The following is a 17,141-nucleotide window of genomic DNA, read 5'->3' as shown; positions in this document are numbered from 1 at the left end:
CTGCAGTGCTGTACAGCCATTTCACCACTGCTCTGCATACAGGAAAACTTGATAGACAAGAGCACAAAACCAGTACTGGTTTGGGATCCTTACCATTGGTGTAGACCTAGGTTGTTGAGTTCACTGAACATCCTGATGGTGTCTCAGCACACACCTCTACAATACACTAACAGTCTCTGGTGCTCTTTCTGCATCTGCAAACAACCTGTGGACAAAAACCCAGAACAATATGAACATTTCACAGCTGGAAAGTATCCATAATTCCTAGTACCTCACACATACATCTCAATAGCTGTAGCCAGCCAACTGGCCAAACCCCTCACAGGCCAAGAGCTCTCAGGCCCTTGGAGCACTTATTAACCTTGGCCCTACCCAGCCACAAGTCCAGCTTCTGCCACTCCTGCCCTCAGGCCCAGTGATTCTATACATTAAGAGACTCTGCCAGGTGGCACTTTTCCACTTCACAGCGGGAAGTCAAGAACACAGTGCTACCACCACAGGGAAAGAAAGAGCTGTCCCAGGACATGGCCAAGGGCATTCTTAACTACAACAGAAAATTTAAAACCCTGCATCACTTATCCTTTAAATGAGAAATGCACAGTGCTAACTCAGAGAGCCACTGGAATCCTTGAGGACCAGGTGCTAGTGTCCTGAGGCAGACAGGGAGGGTAGTTTCCCCCAGAGGAAAGAAGACCTTTCTATAAACCAGCATCTATGTTTTGAGGAACTGAGCAGAGCAGGGTGCACAGACAGATCATTGCTTTCCAGGAAACTTGGGACCAGGGGTCTGGGATTTGTTTACTGTCTGTGGGCCCTGCTCTTTTGCCAGGTGGATTTTTTTAAAGTTTCTATGCCCTCAGTAATGAGTAGCTTGATGCTATTCTGCACAAGTCAGCAGGTCTCAGTCCCGAGACAGGGATGGAGTCACACCCCCTGTGCCGGCTCGGAGGTGTGGTGTGCGAGTGCCGCACCGACGCGGACCGGGTGCCACCGCTGCCCGCTCCGCAAACCGACAGCGGGGAGGAAGGAGCAGCGTCCGTTTCTACGGGGTCGTTATGGCAACTGCGCGGGCAGGAGTCCGGGCCGCCGGTGTGCGGGGGCTACGGGCAAAGGCAGGGACCCCGCCCTGTGCCCGGGGCTGCCGAGGCAGGTGGGGCACCGGCGGGGGAGCGGAGCGCGAGGAGCCGGTTGGCAGCGTGGGCGGATGCGGGCTGGGAGCGGCGGCCCGCGGGCAGCCCTGGGGCAGGCACAGCCCGGTACCGGCGGAGGAACGGGGCGCAGTGGCTGCCGGTCGGGGCTGTTATGAGAAATGTGAGCTCCAGGGATTGGCCTTTCCCGGGGATCTGTCCGCTGCTGCGGGCGGGCAAGGACAGCACAGCCCGCTGGGAGAGCCGCGGAGCCGGGCATGTCGCTGGGAGGGTCTGGCGGGGCCGTCGCTCACCGGCAGCAGCGGGTCCGGCTCCGCGTGGTGCTGAACGGACAGCGGCGCCGCGCTGCGCATGCGCGACCGCCCGCCGGGGCCGGGGAGTGATCCGGGACCGGGGAATGGGGACAGCCGGTGTGAGCCCGGGAACCCGGGCCGTGGGGAACGGCGGCAGCCGGTGCGCGCCTGGGGACCTAGGCAGCTGCGGGGCTAAGCTACCGGCGTGCGCCGGGGAATTGAGGCCGTGGGGAACTGAAGCGGCTGGTGTGCGCTGGGATCTCGCGTGCGCTGGGGAAACGGGATAACCGAGGAACTGGGACAGGCGGTGTGCTCTGGGGAACCGGGGTAGCTGCTGGGCTACAGCCACCGGAGTGCGCCGGGGGACTGGGGCCATGGGGATCTGGTGTGTACTGGCGATCTGGGATAAATGAGGAACCGGGACAGGAGCTGTGCGCGGGGGAGCGAGTGCGCCCCGTGAGCTGGGCCACCAGAGCCGGTGTGCGCGCCGCGCCGCTGGGAGCAACCTGCGGAAGTCGCTGCGACACCAGTGGGACCTGTGACCACCGAGGCCCGCTGTCCCGCCCGGCACGCCCCGCCGCGGTCCGGTGCCTCCGGGCCGCCCACGGTAGCGCGCTCCGCCGCCGGGGCGCGGCCAGGGGGCGGGGCCGAAGGCGCGGCCAGAGGGCGGGGCCGAAGGCGGCGTGGCGGGGGGCGCGCCCCTCCCGGGCGGCCGCCGGTGTCCAGGGCGGGTGCGGCGCCGGATGGAGCGGCCGGGGGAGCGCCGCCGGGGCCGCAGGTACCGGGGAACTGGGGAAAGGCAGGGCAGGCAGGGCATGGCATGGCATGGCAGTGCAGTGCAAGGCAAAACAAAGCAAAGCAAGGCTGGGCTGCCGCCTCACCACGGCGAGCTGCGGCGGTCAGCGGGACGGTGTCCTGGTCCCGGCGGACGCCCCGCAGCGGCGGCGGGGCAGCCCGGGGGCGACTCTGGGGCCGAGCGAGGCCTCTTGGGACGGCGAGGCAGGAATGGCCTCGGGTGAGGACGCCCAGGTGCGGACTCTGCTGGGGCCGGGTGTAACCGCGGCCTCCAGCCGCCGCTCGGAGGCTTTGGGCTGCCGGCCCCCCTCCGCTCCTTCCCCTCGCGGCCCGGGGCCTCATCTTCGCAGGGACGCTGGGCGTCCGCTCCTCGGAGGGAGGCTCTCCGCGGGGAGCCCGGAGCCTTGTTTCTCCCGCGGGAAGGAGTAAGTGCCTGGTCTGTCCCCCTTGCAGGGTGGCCCGGCACTGGATGCTGGCTGACAGGTAGAGCGATGCTCGGACATGATGCTGGGCACAGCTACTGTGCGATGGTGCGGTAACGCTGCAGCAGCTTCTTGCTGCTTCGCTGAGGGACAGGGCCTCCTTCAGCAGCTGATGGAAAGCCCCACCCAAGCTCTCCTGCAGGGCACTGTGGGCAGGTAGACTCGGATGCCTGAGCAGTGAACGTCCCAGGCTGGGGAGGTGGTGATGCAGGTGGCAGGCACGTGCCCTGCTGATGGCTAGCCAAGGGGCTGTTCCCTGTGGGCTGATTGTGGGAATCATCTCTGAGTCTGAGTCTTTCTTTCTGGCTGTTCCTTCTAGAGGCACCCGGCAGTAGGTGTGAGCTGATCTTGCCTGGCTCCTGCAGTAGCCTGGCTCTCTGGTGTCTGATGATGAGTGTGACCCCGACCAGGGGATGCCTCCTGGACCTGCCCTGGGAAGACATCTTGGTTCCACATATCCTCTGTCATCTGCCACTGCAGCAACTCCTGAGCCTGCAGAGGGTCAGCAAGTCGTTCCAGTCTCTCATCCAGTTGTACCTGGCCAACATGCGCTGCTTTGACTCAAGCCAGGTATCAGATGGCTCTGAGGCTGGGGGAGGACACAGATGTCCTACTGCTTTGGAACTAATAGGGGAGCATCTATGTGGGGAGAAGAAACCCTTGGCAAGGAGTGTAGTTTCTGCTCAGAAGCTTGGGTTAATACAAGTACACTTGTTCAGGTGTCAAACTGGACAGATGGGCTTAGGGAGGAGAGGCAGTGATTCAGGGCCCAGCAATGCCAGTGTCTTGAGTAAGAGGCCCTGGGAGGAGTAAGCCTGGAAACTCCACCCAGGCCATTATGGGGCACTGGCTGGCAGTTTGGCGTTTTGGAGTGGCATGTCCTCACAAAAGTTGTGCAGTAGGTTGGGTGTCATGGGAGATTACTCTGTGCTTGGTCTTCAGGGAATGTTTGTACTATTCCTGGGAGCCACTGCCTGGGACTGGGAAAGACTGGAGTAGCTGCTGTTTGAGGACATAGAGTGGTCTAGCAAAGAGATTTTCGGAGAGCAGAGGTGTGGAGCTCATAATGAGGATAATATTGCAGGAGTGATAATGTGGGATGGAGAAACCAGAGTATCATCTAGCTTGTGGCAGTAGCGTTGGCATGAGATGAGCCAAAGTCTGATGGTAGGGTTTGCCCTGGGATGAGGACAGGGGATGGCTTTGGTCACTATTGTCACAGAAGAAGAGAGGAGGCGAGGGAGTATTTGGTGAGGACCAGACTTACCTGAAGCCCTGGGGGGATGCCTCATTCTTCCTGGGTTCCCCACGCAGATTGCACCTGCCATCCCTCGAGCCGCTTTTGTTAACCTGTTGAAGGACAACGAAGTTCTGCAGCAGCTGGCACTCCAGAACTGCTCCGACTGGCTGACGGACCAGGAGCTGCTCCCGGTCATCGGGCAGAACCGCCACCTGCACCAGATCCAGCTGAAGGGCTGCGCCCAGCTCAGCCGCCACGCGCTGGTGGCCATCTCGCTGAGCTGCCCCAACCTGCGCCAGCTCTCCCTGGCTCACTGTGAGTGGGTGGACAGCCTGTCCCTGCGCAGCCTGGCTGACCACTGCAAGGCGCTGGAGGCTGTGGACCTGACGGCCTGTCGCCAGCTGAAGGACGAGGCCATCTGCTACCTGGTGCAGAAGTGCAACAGGCTCAAGTCTCTGTCACTGGCTGTCAATGCCAACGTGGGCGACGTGGCAGTTGAGGAGACTGCCAAGTGCTGCCCAGAGCTGGAGCACTTGGACCTCACGGGGTGTTTACGAGTCAAGAATGACTCCATCAGGTACTGAGCAATGTGGAGGGCCAGGGTGGGGATGGTCTGGGATGGGGAGAGGAAGAGAACCAGAGAGGAAAGTCATATTTCTTCACGCTGAAAGCAATGAGAGCTTAGTCTGGGAGAGAAGCCACTAGCAGGCCCTTCAGGGAAAGCACTGTGTGCTATTGACAGCAAATTTCCCAGCATATCATGGAGGATAGTTACAGGATCCAGATGTCCCTTGACTTTATCTCATACCACCATGGTGCTGTCCCCAAAGGATGGTGCATGTGTGGCACAGTCATGAGGCTGCTGGGAGTAAAGAGGAGTGTGAGTAGTGCACTTAGGAGTCCTGACTTGCAACTTGCATATGCTGTCTTTCTTGGCAGGGTCCTGGCTGAGTACTGTCCCAAGTTGCGCTCGCTGAAGGTCAAGCATTGCCACAACGTGGCTGAGTCCAGCTTGAGCATCCTCCGAAGCCGTGGGGTGGAGCTGGATGTGGAGCCTCCGCTGCAGAGGGCTCTCGTTCTGCTGCAGGATGTGGTTGGCTTCGCCCCCTTCATCAACCTTCAGATCTAGAACTGCTGCTGCTGGGGAGGGGGGGACTGACACAATGCTGGGATCCCAGAAGGATGCCGGAACTGGCTGCTGTAGAGACGTGCAGAGGGAGAGGTCAGTCCCATTGGTGAGGCTGGCCTGAGCGGGGCTCACTCTTTCCTCTGGGGCTGTGTAGCAGCCACTGAGTGTTCATAAGTGGACTTCATTGGTGCCTCTGGGGCAAGTAACTCCCTCTGCAGTGGTGTGAAAAGAGCGAGTGATTTGCAGGAACACCATGGTGCTGAACAGGTGCTTGGTCAGGCCAGCTAATAGATAGGTCTTATTATTTGCTGTATTTTAAATCTTTAAGCGGCAGCTGTCCAGAAAGCAGGGGAGTGTTTAATGAGGACTGTTCCCTGGGGTGGGTGTGCAGGGCATGCCAGCAGAGCTGTGGAACAAACCAGACCAGCTGGAGCAGAAAGAATGGCTACCAGTCCTCCTCTTGGGAGAGGGCAGGCCCCTCTGGGCTCTGGGAGGAGGGCAGTGAGCCCAGCTCCAGCCCACAGCCACTGGCTAGCCTGGCACCAAAGGACTAGCATGGCCCCAGTACAGGCAGGGTGTCTGCCCAGGCCTAGCGTGCTGGTTTAGGCTGGAACAAGGTGAGAGTTGTTTTCAGGGGGAACATGCTCCAAATGGCAGTTTGACTGACAGAAAAATGCCAAACCTAGCTGTGCTGTCACTGAAAGCAATTGGTCATTGTCATTTGTTTCTTCCAGCATCTGACTTAATATTTTAGTAGTGCCCAGGCCTGCTACTGTATTTGCTCCCTGTTGTGTGGCTGAGCTTTGGCTCTTAACAGAGGTGAGAAATGGCAGGAGCACTGACTCTGCTATCAGCTGGAGTTTATGGAGAGAGCTGCAGATTGTGTTGGCAGGGGGAGCCTAGTTCTGGAGTTGAGCCTAAGCCCTTTTATTCGCTAGGCAATTAATCAAACAGCAGCTGCATCTTGAGAACGTGATGAAGAGAGTAATTAGAGGAAGAGAGGATGACACTGCTCCTGTCTTTAGAGGCAGTGTTTTAAAGCATGTGCAAGCTCTGGCTGAACTACACACCAACTCACATCATCTTTATTAATACTGGCACTCAAAGCAACAGTGCACAAAGACTTGTTAAAAAGATTGCTGTAAAAGCACATGCCACATCTCAGATCTAAAAATGTCCCATGCAAGGAATAGCAGAGAATGCCCAGGTCCTGGAGAGCCACTGTGGTGTGCCCCTGGGGGCAGAGGGATAGCTACACAAGGAGAGAAGTCTCCTCAGCCAGGTTAGTTGAGGAAGCTGAAAGCAGTGTCCTGGCTTCCAGGTTAGTTCAAGTTAGTGGCAGGTGGAGTCACCTCATTCCTAGCACCACACATCCATCCTGCCATGCCTGGCAGTGAGGTGGAAGGCTGAAGAGCAGGAGGACTTGGCTGTCAGTGGAACTTATACTTCCTGGCTGGTTTTAGGCTGATGTAGGTTCTCTTCATCTCCTCACTCTCAGGCTTCTTTATGTCTTTGTACCTCTCTCCTTTTGTGCTCACCACCTGGTTATCAATATAGCGGATCAACTTCTTGGGAGCCTGGAGAGGAAAGATATGAACACCAAGTGGATGGACAGCCACACTGCTAGAGATATGGAGCACACAAGCAAAAGCAGACCTGCACTATGGGAGGTGGGTGGGCTGCTTTACCACTGTCTGTGTTGGGAATCTTGGCCAAAACTGGGAAGGATGCTGTCTGATGGGAGGGAGCAAGAGCCATGGTAGTCAGGAAAGGTAAGAAGTGACATTTCCTGCAGTACCTTAGCTGAGCTCATCTTCCCTCTTTGACTGACAGGTTCTATGAATGGACCTGCCCTGTTGTTGTTTTGGACTTGCAGCCTGGTTTTATTTTGAACCTTGGGACATTCAAACTGCTGGTGAGCTGGGCCTGCTTACCTCTTTGGGTGGAGCTGGCCGATGTGTTTTCTGATCATCTGCGCTATCCACCATCATGTATCTGAAACACAAGAAGTATTCAGTGAACACTGTAACATACATTGCCAGGGGCTACTCACAGCCTATGTCCCTTCCCCCTGGCTGGTTTATGTCCTACTTGCCTAGATTGCAGCTAGGAAAACTTGATGTTCCCCTCTGGGTGAAATGGGCAACAAGTATGTCACCCTTCTGGTGAGAATCTAGCGGGATTCTGCTGGAGTAGCATCCTTAGCTGTATGTGAAAGGTATTGAAAACTCAGGTGGTCGAGAATGCTGACAGCCACTGCAGAACTGAGAGAGGTACTGAGGTCTGGTGTGTTCTGCCATCGGGGCAGCTTTGTTCCTTCTCAGTCCAAGTGATGGCATCCAAATGAGACACAGGTGAGATTACAGGACCAATCTGTCTGCTTTTGCCCTGAATGATGGTGTTCCTTTCACACTCCTCCTACTACTTGACTGTGAAACAGGTCTGTGCTGGAAGCAACTTGATAAAAGCATCACCTCATTTCCCATGTAACTGAAACATCAGGGTCCAAGCATTTGCTTGCTGTACTGCTGAGTTGCTACTCTGAGATTTTGGTGCTGGTTTAGCACAGGTGACCATGACTTCTCCCTCAGTAGTTAGTATAGTTACTCTTGTGTATCTTCAGCTATGGCGATCTGCTTTCTGTACCTGTGCCTGAGTGATGTTTAAAGTACAGGATGTTGCCAAAATGTCATTAAAGCGAAGTTCTCAGAAACATAACAAGAAGCTGGTGGTTTTTTGTTCCCTTGCCTGTCACTCTGAAATGAGCCTGCACAGGAGATGGGCAAGGACAGGGATTACAACTTCTGCCTGGATGCTCTTCTGCCTTGCTTTATCTTTCCTAGCCCATTGACTGTTTATTCTATCCCTGGGGAGAATGTAGAGTGGGAAAGATGTGGCTGGATAGACATGTGGAAGCTGCATGCCTCCATGACGATACTCATGAAAGATGAGATCTTAAAGGAGATAGATGAAACCACAATGTGGGTTCTCCCATTGAGAATTAAATGCTTTTAGAAATGAATGTAGGTAAACTAATCTAAAACTACTTTCATTCCCAAGAAATCTATAGGAGGACTTCAGAGAGGTTTCTTTAAATGCATTGAATTCACACCTTCAGCGACTGAGATTTAATCTTCCCAGTGCTGTTGTACAGGCAGTCTCTTGAAGGTATCTTTAACCTTGTTTGGACTGTCTCCAAGAATGGAGGTACGAATGAGTTACTGTAGTTCTACAGGTCATCATGTGTTTGTTACCGGAGCTGCAGCATGATGTTTGTGCCTTGAACCTTTAACCAGGACCTCAGCTAACAGCACTGTGACTTACACTGTTTCTATAGGTGGCTGAAACCTTGCACGCAGCCGGTGCTGTGACCCAGATGGTACAGGTCACGTGTTTCTGTGCCAGAGCTCTAAAAGAAACCAAACCTGTTCTGCTGTTTAGGTTTTGTGGGTTGTTTGTTTGGGTTTTTTTGTGTATGTGTTTGGTTGGTTTTTTAATTTTTTTTTTCTTCCCAGCTGATGATTGTATTTGTGCTTAGATATGTTCAGCCAATACCTACCCTTAGTTCTTTATAGACCACACTGTTCCCCAAACTGCTACCTCTTCATTGATTTGGAGCAAAACAAGGGGTTCTCTGCTGCTGGGTACTTACTTCTGTAGGATGACCTGTTTTAGTTCCTCATGGTTGGGCGCTCTGCGAGGCCGTGTCAGTTCCTGGGAGGACACAAGTTGGTGTGTGAATAGCACAACAGGGCATACAGCTTACTTGCTAGCTCAGTGAACCCAGCTGCTGGTAGAGCACTCCAGGGGGAAGGGGTGCCAGCCACAGCTCCACTGGGGTCCTGGCTTGGTTGTGGGCACAGCCTATACTAAGAGAGCCAGGGGAGGGAGAGGAGCTGTCGCTCTGCATGATCCTCCTGGCTTATCCTGCATAAAGTTTCTGCAGTCAAAATTTCTGCTTGTAGCACACAGCTGTGGCACCTGTATGTCCCTGAGCTCTGCCTTGCTCCTTGGCCCACTGCCACCCTGGTCGGAGTACAGTACCTTCACACTCGCACCTGCTGGGCCAATTTCCACCTTCTCCTCCACAATTAACTGCACTGCCTCTTCCAAGTTCCCCAAGGACATGGCAAGAGCCTTCTCTGCCTGGCTCACGGTACAGGCTGGGAACATCTCCAGTAGCAGCTCCACCCCATCCTTCAAGTCAGCACCTTCCTAGTTGGAGAAAGAGACAGAGGTAAGTTGGGGATGCAGTGAGGAGAGGGCTACTGGAAAGGGCCTCTGGTTTTTCATGGTCAGGAAATTCAGCTTGCCCTTTGCTGAAAGCTCTCTCTCCTTACCATCATTACTAAATCTGATTCCTGAAGCTAACAGGGGACTGTATCTTTGGAAAGACTAACTCCTCTTACTCTCCTTTAATCTCCTCCCACTGTATTTCACCTTGCTTTGAAGCAGGGCTTCTGTAACCTGACTTATCTTGTGTGGCCATGCTTCAGAGTGACTTCCTGGACCCTGTGGTATGAATGCCTGACTCCTGCCCACCTTGTGAAGTTATATGTACTTTGATTAGAAAGGAAAGGGCCTGCTAAACACTGACCTGATGCTACATCAGAAGGAATCACCATAGCAGCATTTATTAGAATGCTGTGGACACAGAATGCTTGTACTGCAGAGCAGGAATAGATCAGTACTGGAGAAACAGCAAGCAGGGTGTGGGGGAGGAAGGTGGGGTTGATGTAGAAGGTACTGCAGTACCTGTAGCTGCTGTGGGATCTCTGGAAGCACTGGGACATGCTCTCTCAGCCATTGCTCTTGCTCACCCTTTCCAGCCACGGAAAAGGATGAGCCAGAGCATTGGCTCACAGTCTGTCAGCACAAAATTTTCTGACAGTCTTGCTGAGGCCATACAATGGAGAAGATCATGGACACAAGGGATGCTGTGTCACAGCCTATGCTGTGGTTCCTTCCAAAGCTGGAAAATGCCCTCAGGTGGTGCTGGTAGCCTAGTGCTGTGACTGTCCCCATTGTTCCTGCTCCTCTGCGGGGTACTCATACCTGGGCCCCGGCTCCGTCTGTTAGAGTGCACAGTCTTTCCCCGTTGCAGGCTCCAGCTCCAGCCTCCTGGCTCTTGGTGAGATCTTCAGAGGGCGCTTCACTCCTGCTTTCCACAGCCTTTTGGCCAAGTTTTTCTTAAAGACACAGTGATATCTCCTGAGGAACAGTCCCACTAAGGCTAGAGCTCTGTGCTTTCTGTTGGCATTAGACTGCTAGTGCATTGTGTGCCAAAGCAAATATCTTCTTAAGTGACAAGACTTGGAAGCACTACTTTTTCTCCTGCCCTCAGTAGGGATAGCCGCAGCTCTGCTCCCACTGATCTGCAGGAAGCCAGTGCTAGCATGTGCTGGAGTGCCTGAGTTCTGCATTTCCAGGCTGTAAAGGGCATGGGCTGCTTGCAAATTCAATTACACTTTTCAGTTCTCAATCTGCTAGTGCTTCAGTTGTCGATACTTCCATTTCTAAGAATTCCCTGGTATTTGCTCTTTAAACTAAGGTGTAGTGATTTTAAACTTGGGAATACACTGTGGAAGTCCCCAAGCTGCATGCAAGCCAGCATATCCTGTGATCAGGTTACTCTGATGCATCTCTTTTTTTACAGGCTCTTTTTCCTACTGTAGGAAGAACCATTTCACTTTTGTTCTGTCCTAAGACTGGAATGGTGCTTTCCTTCCACACTCTGGCTACATCAGGATCCTCAAAGGGTAGGATGCAGGGCAGCAGAACAGAAGACTTTGTCAAGTTCAAGAAAGCAGCAAGTAAGATAAAAGACAGGACTGTATATTCTACATTGTGTAGCCTTCTGGCAAGACAGCAGTGATGCTGCTAGACCAGCAAAACTCAAGACTGGTTATGTCCTGAAAGGTTTGATATCCAGGCACTCCAACCTGTCTGTTCTTTAGTGGAAAGTACCCATGGAGTTAATTGATATAGCAATCCAGCTGGCCTGTGAATGCTGAGGTTAGAAAGGGCCATTGTCACAGCATAGTCTTCTGCAGTCCTGCATAGTGCAGGTCAGAGCACATCACTGATTTTGTATCTGTGCCAGGGTTCATGGATGAACAGGAAGTGAGCTTTGAGGATGCTCAAAGTTAGATGTGATACATATATTCAGCTGGATACCCTATTTGATGATGCACCTGATAAAGGCTGCCCAGTGGTAGTGCCACTTAGGCAGATGGCTACCAGAGGCAGGCAGAAATCCTCTTTCAGAATTAACTTACAGCAGAATTTCAACAAGCAGCCCTGAATTGGCAATTTCTTTCTTATTACTCTGGCTTTGATCTCAATAGGGGTTTTTGGAGGATTGATCAAGTGTTTTTCACTTCAGTATATCTTGAACAGTATTCCATATGACTCTAACCTCCCATCTCCCATTTGTTGATGTGAAAAACCTGACTGAATGTTGGGAAAAAACCCCCAAACCTGTCAATCAATTTGGGCTACCTTATGAGTTCCTAACTATGGCAAACAAGTTCGTACTTTTTCTGTGACATTGTTCAACTCCAAATATTAAGACTAAAAACATGTACAGATCTTCTTGTGTTGACATTGTTTGCATAACTCACCTTTGTTGCGAGCTTCACCAAGCCTTTCTGAGAGGGAGAACATCATTTCACAAACATCCCCACTGCAAGAGAGAAGCTGTATAATAAGCATGAGAAATAAAACCACTAGCCTATCATACTTGGCTGCCATTTTATAGAAAGACAAGGCTTGATGGGAAGCCTAGTAAAATCAACTGGTATTTCAGATGACCACGGACCTACTTGCAAGCTGTATTAGGATTACCATCTGTGTATTCAGGCAAAGAGTGACTTATCATGATTGCTTACGTTTAGTACTAATACATTTTATATATATAAATATAAATTATATTAGTACTAATACATTGTATATATATATATAACTGGGTATAACAAAAGAATCTGTAGTACTGGGGGTCTTGGGGTCAGGCCTCTGGTGCATGGCATGCACGTAGAAACCAGTAACAATCACATACCTGTGGATTTCTGCAAAACCAGGGATATATGCCTCCATCATTTCCACAAAGGTGTCCATGTCAAAAGTCTCTTCAGAGGACTCTGGTGAGCCCAGCTCTTCCAGGACACCCGTGATATAAGAGAAGAAAACATCATCCATCCCACTGGAGACAAAGAGAACACAGACAGCAGGGTCAACAGGCCCATTTTTTCCTTTCTCTCCATCCCCATTCTGCCTAACCTCATGTCTTTCTAATACAGCAGCAGCAGGACCTACGTGACTGTATGTCATGAGGAGATATCACCCCTAAGGCCAAGTAGCAGGTGGTCAGTGGTTGAGAGGGAAGCATGAATAGATAAATAGTGCATATGGTCCTACTTCCTGGGCAGCACTGAATGAAAGTCCCAGCGTGTGTTCCAGAGGCTGTGCTTCTGTGGGTGCTTCAGCTGAGCTAACCAAAATATTCCAGATGTTTAAGACTTTGGCTGGTCTATATTGACTGGTATTTCAGGTGAGGACATCATATTCTGTTAAGTTACACTTTCTATGGAGTGTTGTCTGCTTGCTGCTCTCCACACTTGTGTCACTGCTGCCACCAGCTGTAAAACTCGCTGCTGTGTTCCAGCCTCAAGGTGGCTGTATCTCTGCATGCAGGCAGAGCTCAAAATAGGGAGAGGCCTGACACAGATGATCCTGCTCAGAAAGCCATGTGGGAGTGCTATGGAATGAAGGAAATCCCATATCCTAATGGGTATTACTGGACAGGAAATTAATCATCTTGGTCATCAAAGAAATGACATTGCTAGATTGCAATGCTAAACTATAGTTGTTCCAGCATTCCCATCACAGTCTATGCAAATTACCTACATCCTGGATCTGACTTAAAAGAGAGCAACACAAAGTACAGGAAAACTACAGAATTCAGTATAATGCACAGAGGAACAGTGCAGGAGCAATGATACTGGAACTGCCTATCTCAACATACCTGAGATCTGCTGCAGGGATGTGGGACTGGATGAAGCGTGTCAGTGTGTCTTGAATGATTCTTTCAATCTCCATGTCTCTCCAAGCCTTTTCCTTTAAAAAAAGAGAAGGAAAAAGAAAACGCCCATGTAATTTTAGTAAAATCAAAATAACAAGATCAAAATGCAGTTATGGTATAGGCAAGTGTGCTCTTCCCATGAGAGCAATTCACAAACTTCTCCAATGTCTTGTCATCTCTGGGTAACAGCAGGAAAAGATATCCATAAAAAGCTGCAATATGAGGATCCACTTGAAAAAAGAGCCCAATATCTTGGGCCCCTCCTGACTGTGTTGATGCTGTCAGTATGCAGCTGTACCGTACATTTAAAAAGTCCCCTCTGGGAAGCAAAGCTGGAAATGCAGATGTGTCCAGCTGCAGGAACCAGGGACCCCTTCTGAGCTGGAAGACTGTGCTGTCCAGTGAGGAAAAAATGGAGTGGGCTTGTACACTCACTGCAGAAAGGGGTGGACCTTCCAGCTAAGAGCATATGCAGTGATGCTTGGACTGGACTCAGGAATGAGTGGGAGGAAGGGTAATGTCTCCTAAAGAAAGGACATCCTAGAGTATATTTTACAGGGAAATACCAAGCAGGGCACAGACAAGTAGTCTGCCAGCCAAAATATCAAAGGTCTCCAGGTCAGGCATGGACTGCCAGTGGAATCCTGCCCAAACAGGAGCCTGTTGTTGTGCTTGGTAAATGAGCCATTCTGGAGCTGATGCAGCTGCAACAAGGGGCACTTGATAACCCAAAACTCAGGGGAGTTCTAAGAATCACTGAGCTCCTACAGAAGCAGTGGCAGAAAAAGGGGCTGCCCACAGCCCTGCTTTGCCTATAAGTACTGAGCCTGGACTGAACAGGGTGGAAAAAAAGCTGTTTCTTAACCATTCCTTCCCCTTGGGGTCTACAGAGTTGCTGGGTGGACAAATTCCTGGTAGAAGCACCAAGTTCTTCCCAGGAAGGAAACCAGCCTTGCATTTAGAGAAACTGATATGGTCATTGGCCAGAGAGGTTCCAAGGGTCATCATGCTCCCATCAGTGCAGCTCTCTCATTTCAACCACACTAGGAGCTGACCAGGCCTGTTGGACACAGAACTCATGGAACAGTCATACAGCTTACTAACAGACAATTCTGGTGTCCCATGGGAATCAGAAAGGTTTGGCATTTCCCTAGATGAGTCTTCCAGAGTTAGCAGAATATAAACAAAACCACCCTATGACACTCAGCCAAGTTTAGAATTATGTAACTTGGGACATCAAAACTCCTTCTGCATTAAACCTTCAAATGCTACACTTCTTCTAGTGATGACCTGCAATAGTTAAGGGGGAGATTCACTAGGAGAGCTTATCCTATGTGCTCAGTTTTGTGTGGGAGTGATTTACAATGCACAAAATGATCTACAACCCAAAGGCAGGAGAAATCACTCTCCCGAGAGCTCGGTTTTCCTGAAAAGATGTTACCATACTTCTAAACTTCCAGTCATAATTGCAATGTGGGTTTTAAGATCACTTCAATAGTTGTCACTGATTCAAACAAATCTGTGAAAGTCCTTCTGCATTTCTTGTTGCAAGATGGGTTCTGTGTAACATGTTGTACAGAATCTATTTTTAAAAGCATATGATGAAATGATACTCCGATTGCTCTGCTCACAGCTACAGCCTTACAGTTTTGCACTGTCAGAACAAGAGACCTTCAGCTCCTGGAAATCCCTGTCACTTTTCTGACAAACCCCAGTCTTTAAACACTGGGGTTTTTTTGCAGCAGAGCACTGTATGTCATCTCATTAAGACAGGCTTAGTTTGAGATGCCAGGAGTGCTTATTTGAATCACATAACATCACACGGCATATGTATTTCCTCACCTCAGACAGAGGAAAGTGGTATCAGTTCTCAATTTGTGGATGTGAAAATTGTTCATTTTCTGTATTAGATACTCTGGCCAGTTTCCCACCCTACTGTCAGTCCTGAGAACCTAGCAATCTCAACAATCTCCAACCCCTTGTATTCCTTCCCAGCACGTTAATGTCAAATTTATTTTGTTGGCTTGGTGGGGCTTTTTGTAAAACAAATGTATAAATAATATCCCTCTAAAAGTACCATTGCTCTTGTGGTGTATGAAATAGGTACTTATGTTATATTGAAGAAAAGTTGGTATGAATCTGTCTTCCTCAAAAAAAAAAAAAAAACAAAAACCAACAAAAACAAAAAGGGGGCAAGGAACTGAACTGTTTGCATACAGCTAGATTGTTTTGGAAGGCTCTTTCAACTCCAACTTCAGTAATCATTCTCAAATAGTCAATGTGATGGAATGGGAATGACTGTGAGCCTTGGACTTTTTACTAAGACAGATGAGCAATTTAGAAGAATGTTTCTGAACTAAGGAATTGTATATCAACTTTTATGGGATCATAAATTTGCCCACCGATGACTAGAGGTTTCTGCAAGTGGAAGGAGGTGGGTGTTGTATCCTTGGATGTTTCTCAGAACAGGTTAGAGCAAGTTTATGTAAATCTGATCTGAGAAGGTTCATTTAGCTCAAGTGTCAGTGAGTGAATAATGGAACAGGGATGGTTCACTGAGCTCTGTCTGAATTTTTTTTCTGAAAAAGCACAGAGCATGTCTTATGCTGCTTGGTGTGTCTGTGCTTGGGGAAGTGCATTTCTCTGGGATATAAGGCCCTCTCAGTGCAGCCTGTGACACACAGGCTCAGAGGGAACTTCTCAAAAGACGTGCAGGATGGAGAATGAGCTGTGGCTATACTCCACTGAACTATTTAACTCAAACTTTGCTGGCTTAAAAAAAAACTTTCCAGGCTAAATGACAGTTTACAGACAATTTCAGTGCTTCTATTTTTTTGTTTTTCTTGCTAAAGAAGTCCCTGAAAGTGCTTTCACACTAGTGGCTGCTATGGGAAAGCAGGCTGAGGTCACTGTGAGTGTTAACACAATTAACTGCTTAATGCTCTATATTTAATACAAGACTTCTATTTATAGCTTACTCCCAGTAACCTACAGTTAAAGAATATAATAATGCCAGTGGTCAGGCTCTGCCCTCCCCTCTAGATCGACACTGGAAAGCTGCACTTGGATACTCTACTGACACAGGGCCCTTACCGGAGCAGACGTGTCACCTGTGCGAGGTCTTCAGCTCACAGCCAGTTTGTGAAGTCACTTCAGTGCCTGCAGAGGAGGTGACAGTCCACCCTATGGCTGCCAGGCTCAAGCCATGAATGAGGGAACCCCTTTATGGGAAAGGAAAACTGAATTAGCTGAAGCAGGAGCAAAAGAAAATCTTTACTGGTGTCTTTATGCTTTGTATCACTTGTGACCATTTCCCCTAACGCAGAGGGTACAGCTTCATTCTTTGGAATAAAATGTCCTTTGTGAAAGGATAACGTGGCTGTGAGAACAGTGTACCTGTCACCCTCCACATGCACCGCCGTGTCGCGATGTTTTTCAACATCCGCAGTTCATGAAGCAAGGCCAGCAGTGGTGCCTGCACATCACCAACATACTCCAAAAGCACTGGTGGCCGCGCCGCCGTGGCCAAGCAGCAGCTGTGTCCGGAGACGGGCCGGAGAGCGAGCCCCGGTGTTCCGCCGCGCAGGTGCCCGGCCGGAGCCCCGGCTGGCCTTTCAGCGCGCTCGGGCTGCTCCCGCCGCCGGCGGCCACCATTCCCGGCGGGGCTGGCAGCGAGGCCGCCGAGAGCCGCACAGGCGGTGCACGGCCCGGGTGCCCCCGCCCGCCGCCCGCACCGCACAGGCTGCGCGTTACCCTGCCCGGCCGCCGGGCCCGTCTCCCGCCCCCGCGCTGCGGACCCCGGAGGAGAGCCCCGCTCCCGGGCTCCCCGGCGCTGTCCCGTGTCCCCAGTCCCGTGTCCCATATCCCATATCCCGTGCTCCGTGTCCCCGCAGGCGGGGCGATAACGGGCGCGCGCCGCCGGGGGTTAGCGGTCACCTGATCGCCCGCGCGCCCCCGCCGCGCTTTAAAAGCAT

The 17,141-nt window shown here is 51.2% G+C and overlaps 2 protein-coding genes across 3 annotated transcripts; one reads left to right on the top strand and one right to left on the bottom strand.

Moving 5' to 3' along the window:
* Positions 1 to 2,149: 2,149 nt before the first annotated feature.
* Positions 2,150 to 5,407, top strand: FBXL15 (F-box and leucine rich repeat protein 15). The gene is made up of 4 exons (XM_041461063.1): positions 2,150 to 2,219; positions 3,038 to 3,288; positions 4,033 to 4,535; positions 4,898 to 5,407. Exons 2-4 carry the CDS (start codon positions 3,106 to 3,108, stop codon positions 5,085 to 5,087), a joined length of 876 nt encoding a protein of 291 aa, XP_041316997.1. The 5' UTR covers positions 2,150 to 2,219; positions 3,038 to 3,105; the 3' UTR covers positions 5,088 to 5,407.
* Positions 5,408 to 6,150: 743 nt separating this feature from the next.
* Positions 6,151 to 17,130, bottom strand: CUEDC2 (CUE domain containing 2). Of its 2 annotated transcripts, none has more exons than XM_041461064.1 (10): positions 17,104 to 17,130; positions 16,261 to 16,388; positions 13,111 to 13,202; positions 12,145 to 12,288; positions 11,711 to 11,772; positions 10,143 to 10,276; positions 9,132 to 9,302; positions 8,740 to 8,801; positions 7,022 to 7,082; positions 6,151 to 6,664 (listed from the first exon to the last, which is right to left on the bottom strand). In XM_041461064.1, the coding sequence occupies exons 3-10, from the start codon at positions 13,182 to 13,184 to the stop codon at positions 6,518 to 6,520; spliced, it is 855 nt and encodes a 284-aa protein (XP_041316998.1). In that variant the 5' UTR covers positions 13,185 to 13,202; positions 16,261 to 16,388; positions 17,104 to 17,130; the 3' UTR covers positions 6,151 to 6,517. The 2 variants fall into 2 exon arrangements, with proteins under 2 accessions (XP_041316998.1, XP_041316999.1); XM_041461065.1 differs by lacking the exon at positions 17,104 to 17,130 and adding an exon at positions 16,564 to 16,582.
* Between the last annotated feature and the right edge of the window lie 11 nt (positions 17,131 to 17,141).

Source organism: Pyrgilauda ruficollis, unplaced genomic scaffold (assembly GCF_017590135.1).
Source record: "Pyrgilauda ruficollis isolate IOZ18807 unplaced genomic scaffold, ASM1759013v1 scaffold15, whole genome shotgun sequence".
Lineage (NCBI taxonomy): Eukaryota > Metazoa > Chordata > Aves > Passeriformes > Passeridae > Pyrgilauda > Pyrgilauda ruficollis.
The sequence above is the reverse complement of the archived record's forward strand: the minus strand, read 5'-3'. Positions and strand labels throughout refer to the sequence as shown.

Bases quoted from the DNA above. Each gene is read 5' to 3' on its own strand.
- FBXL15 (XM_041461063.1), top strand. From the start codon at position 3,106: ATGATGAGTGTGACCCCGACCAGGGGATGCCTCCTGGACCTGCCCTGG. The intron at 3,289-4,032 runs GTATCAGATGGC...TTCCCCACGCAG, and splicing joins GCTGCTTTGACTCAAGCCAG to ATTGCACCTGCCATCCCTCG. The intron at 4,536-4,897 runs GTACTGAGCAAT...CTTTCTTGGCAG, and splicing joins GTCAAGAATGACTCCATCAG to GGTCCTGGCTGAGTACTGTC.
- CUEDC2 (XM_041461064.1), bottom strand. From the start codon at position 13,184: ATGGAGATTGAAAGAATCATTCAAGACACACTGACACGCTTCATCCAG. The intron at 12,289-13,110 runs GTATGTTGAGAT...CTTTGTCTCCAG, and splicing joins ATCCCTGCAGCAGATCTCAG to TGGGATGGATGATGTTTTCT. The intron at 10,277-11,710 runs GTGAGTTATGCA...TGTGTCTTTAAG, and splicing joins TGGTGAAGCTCGCAACAAAG to AAAAACTTGGCCAAAAGGCT.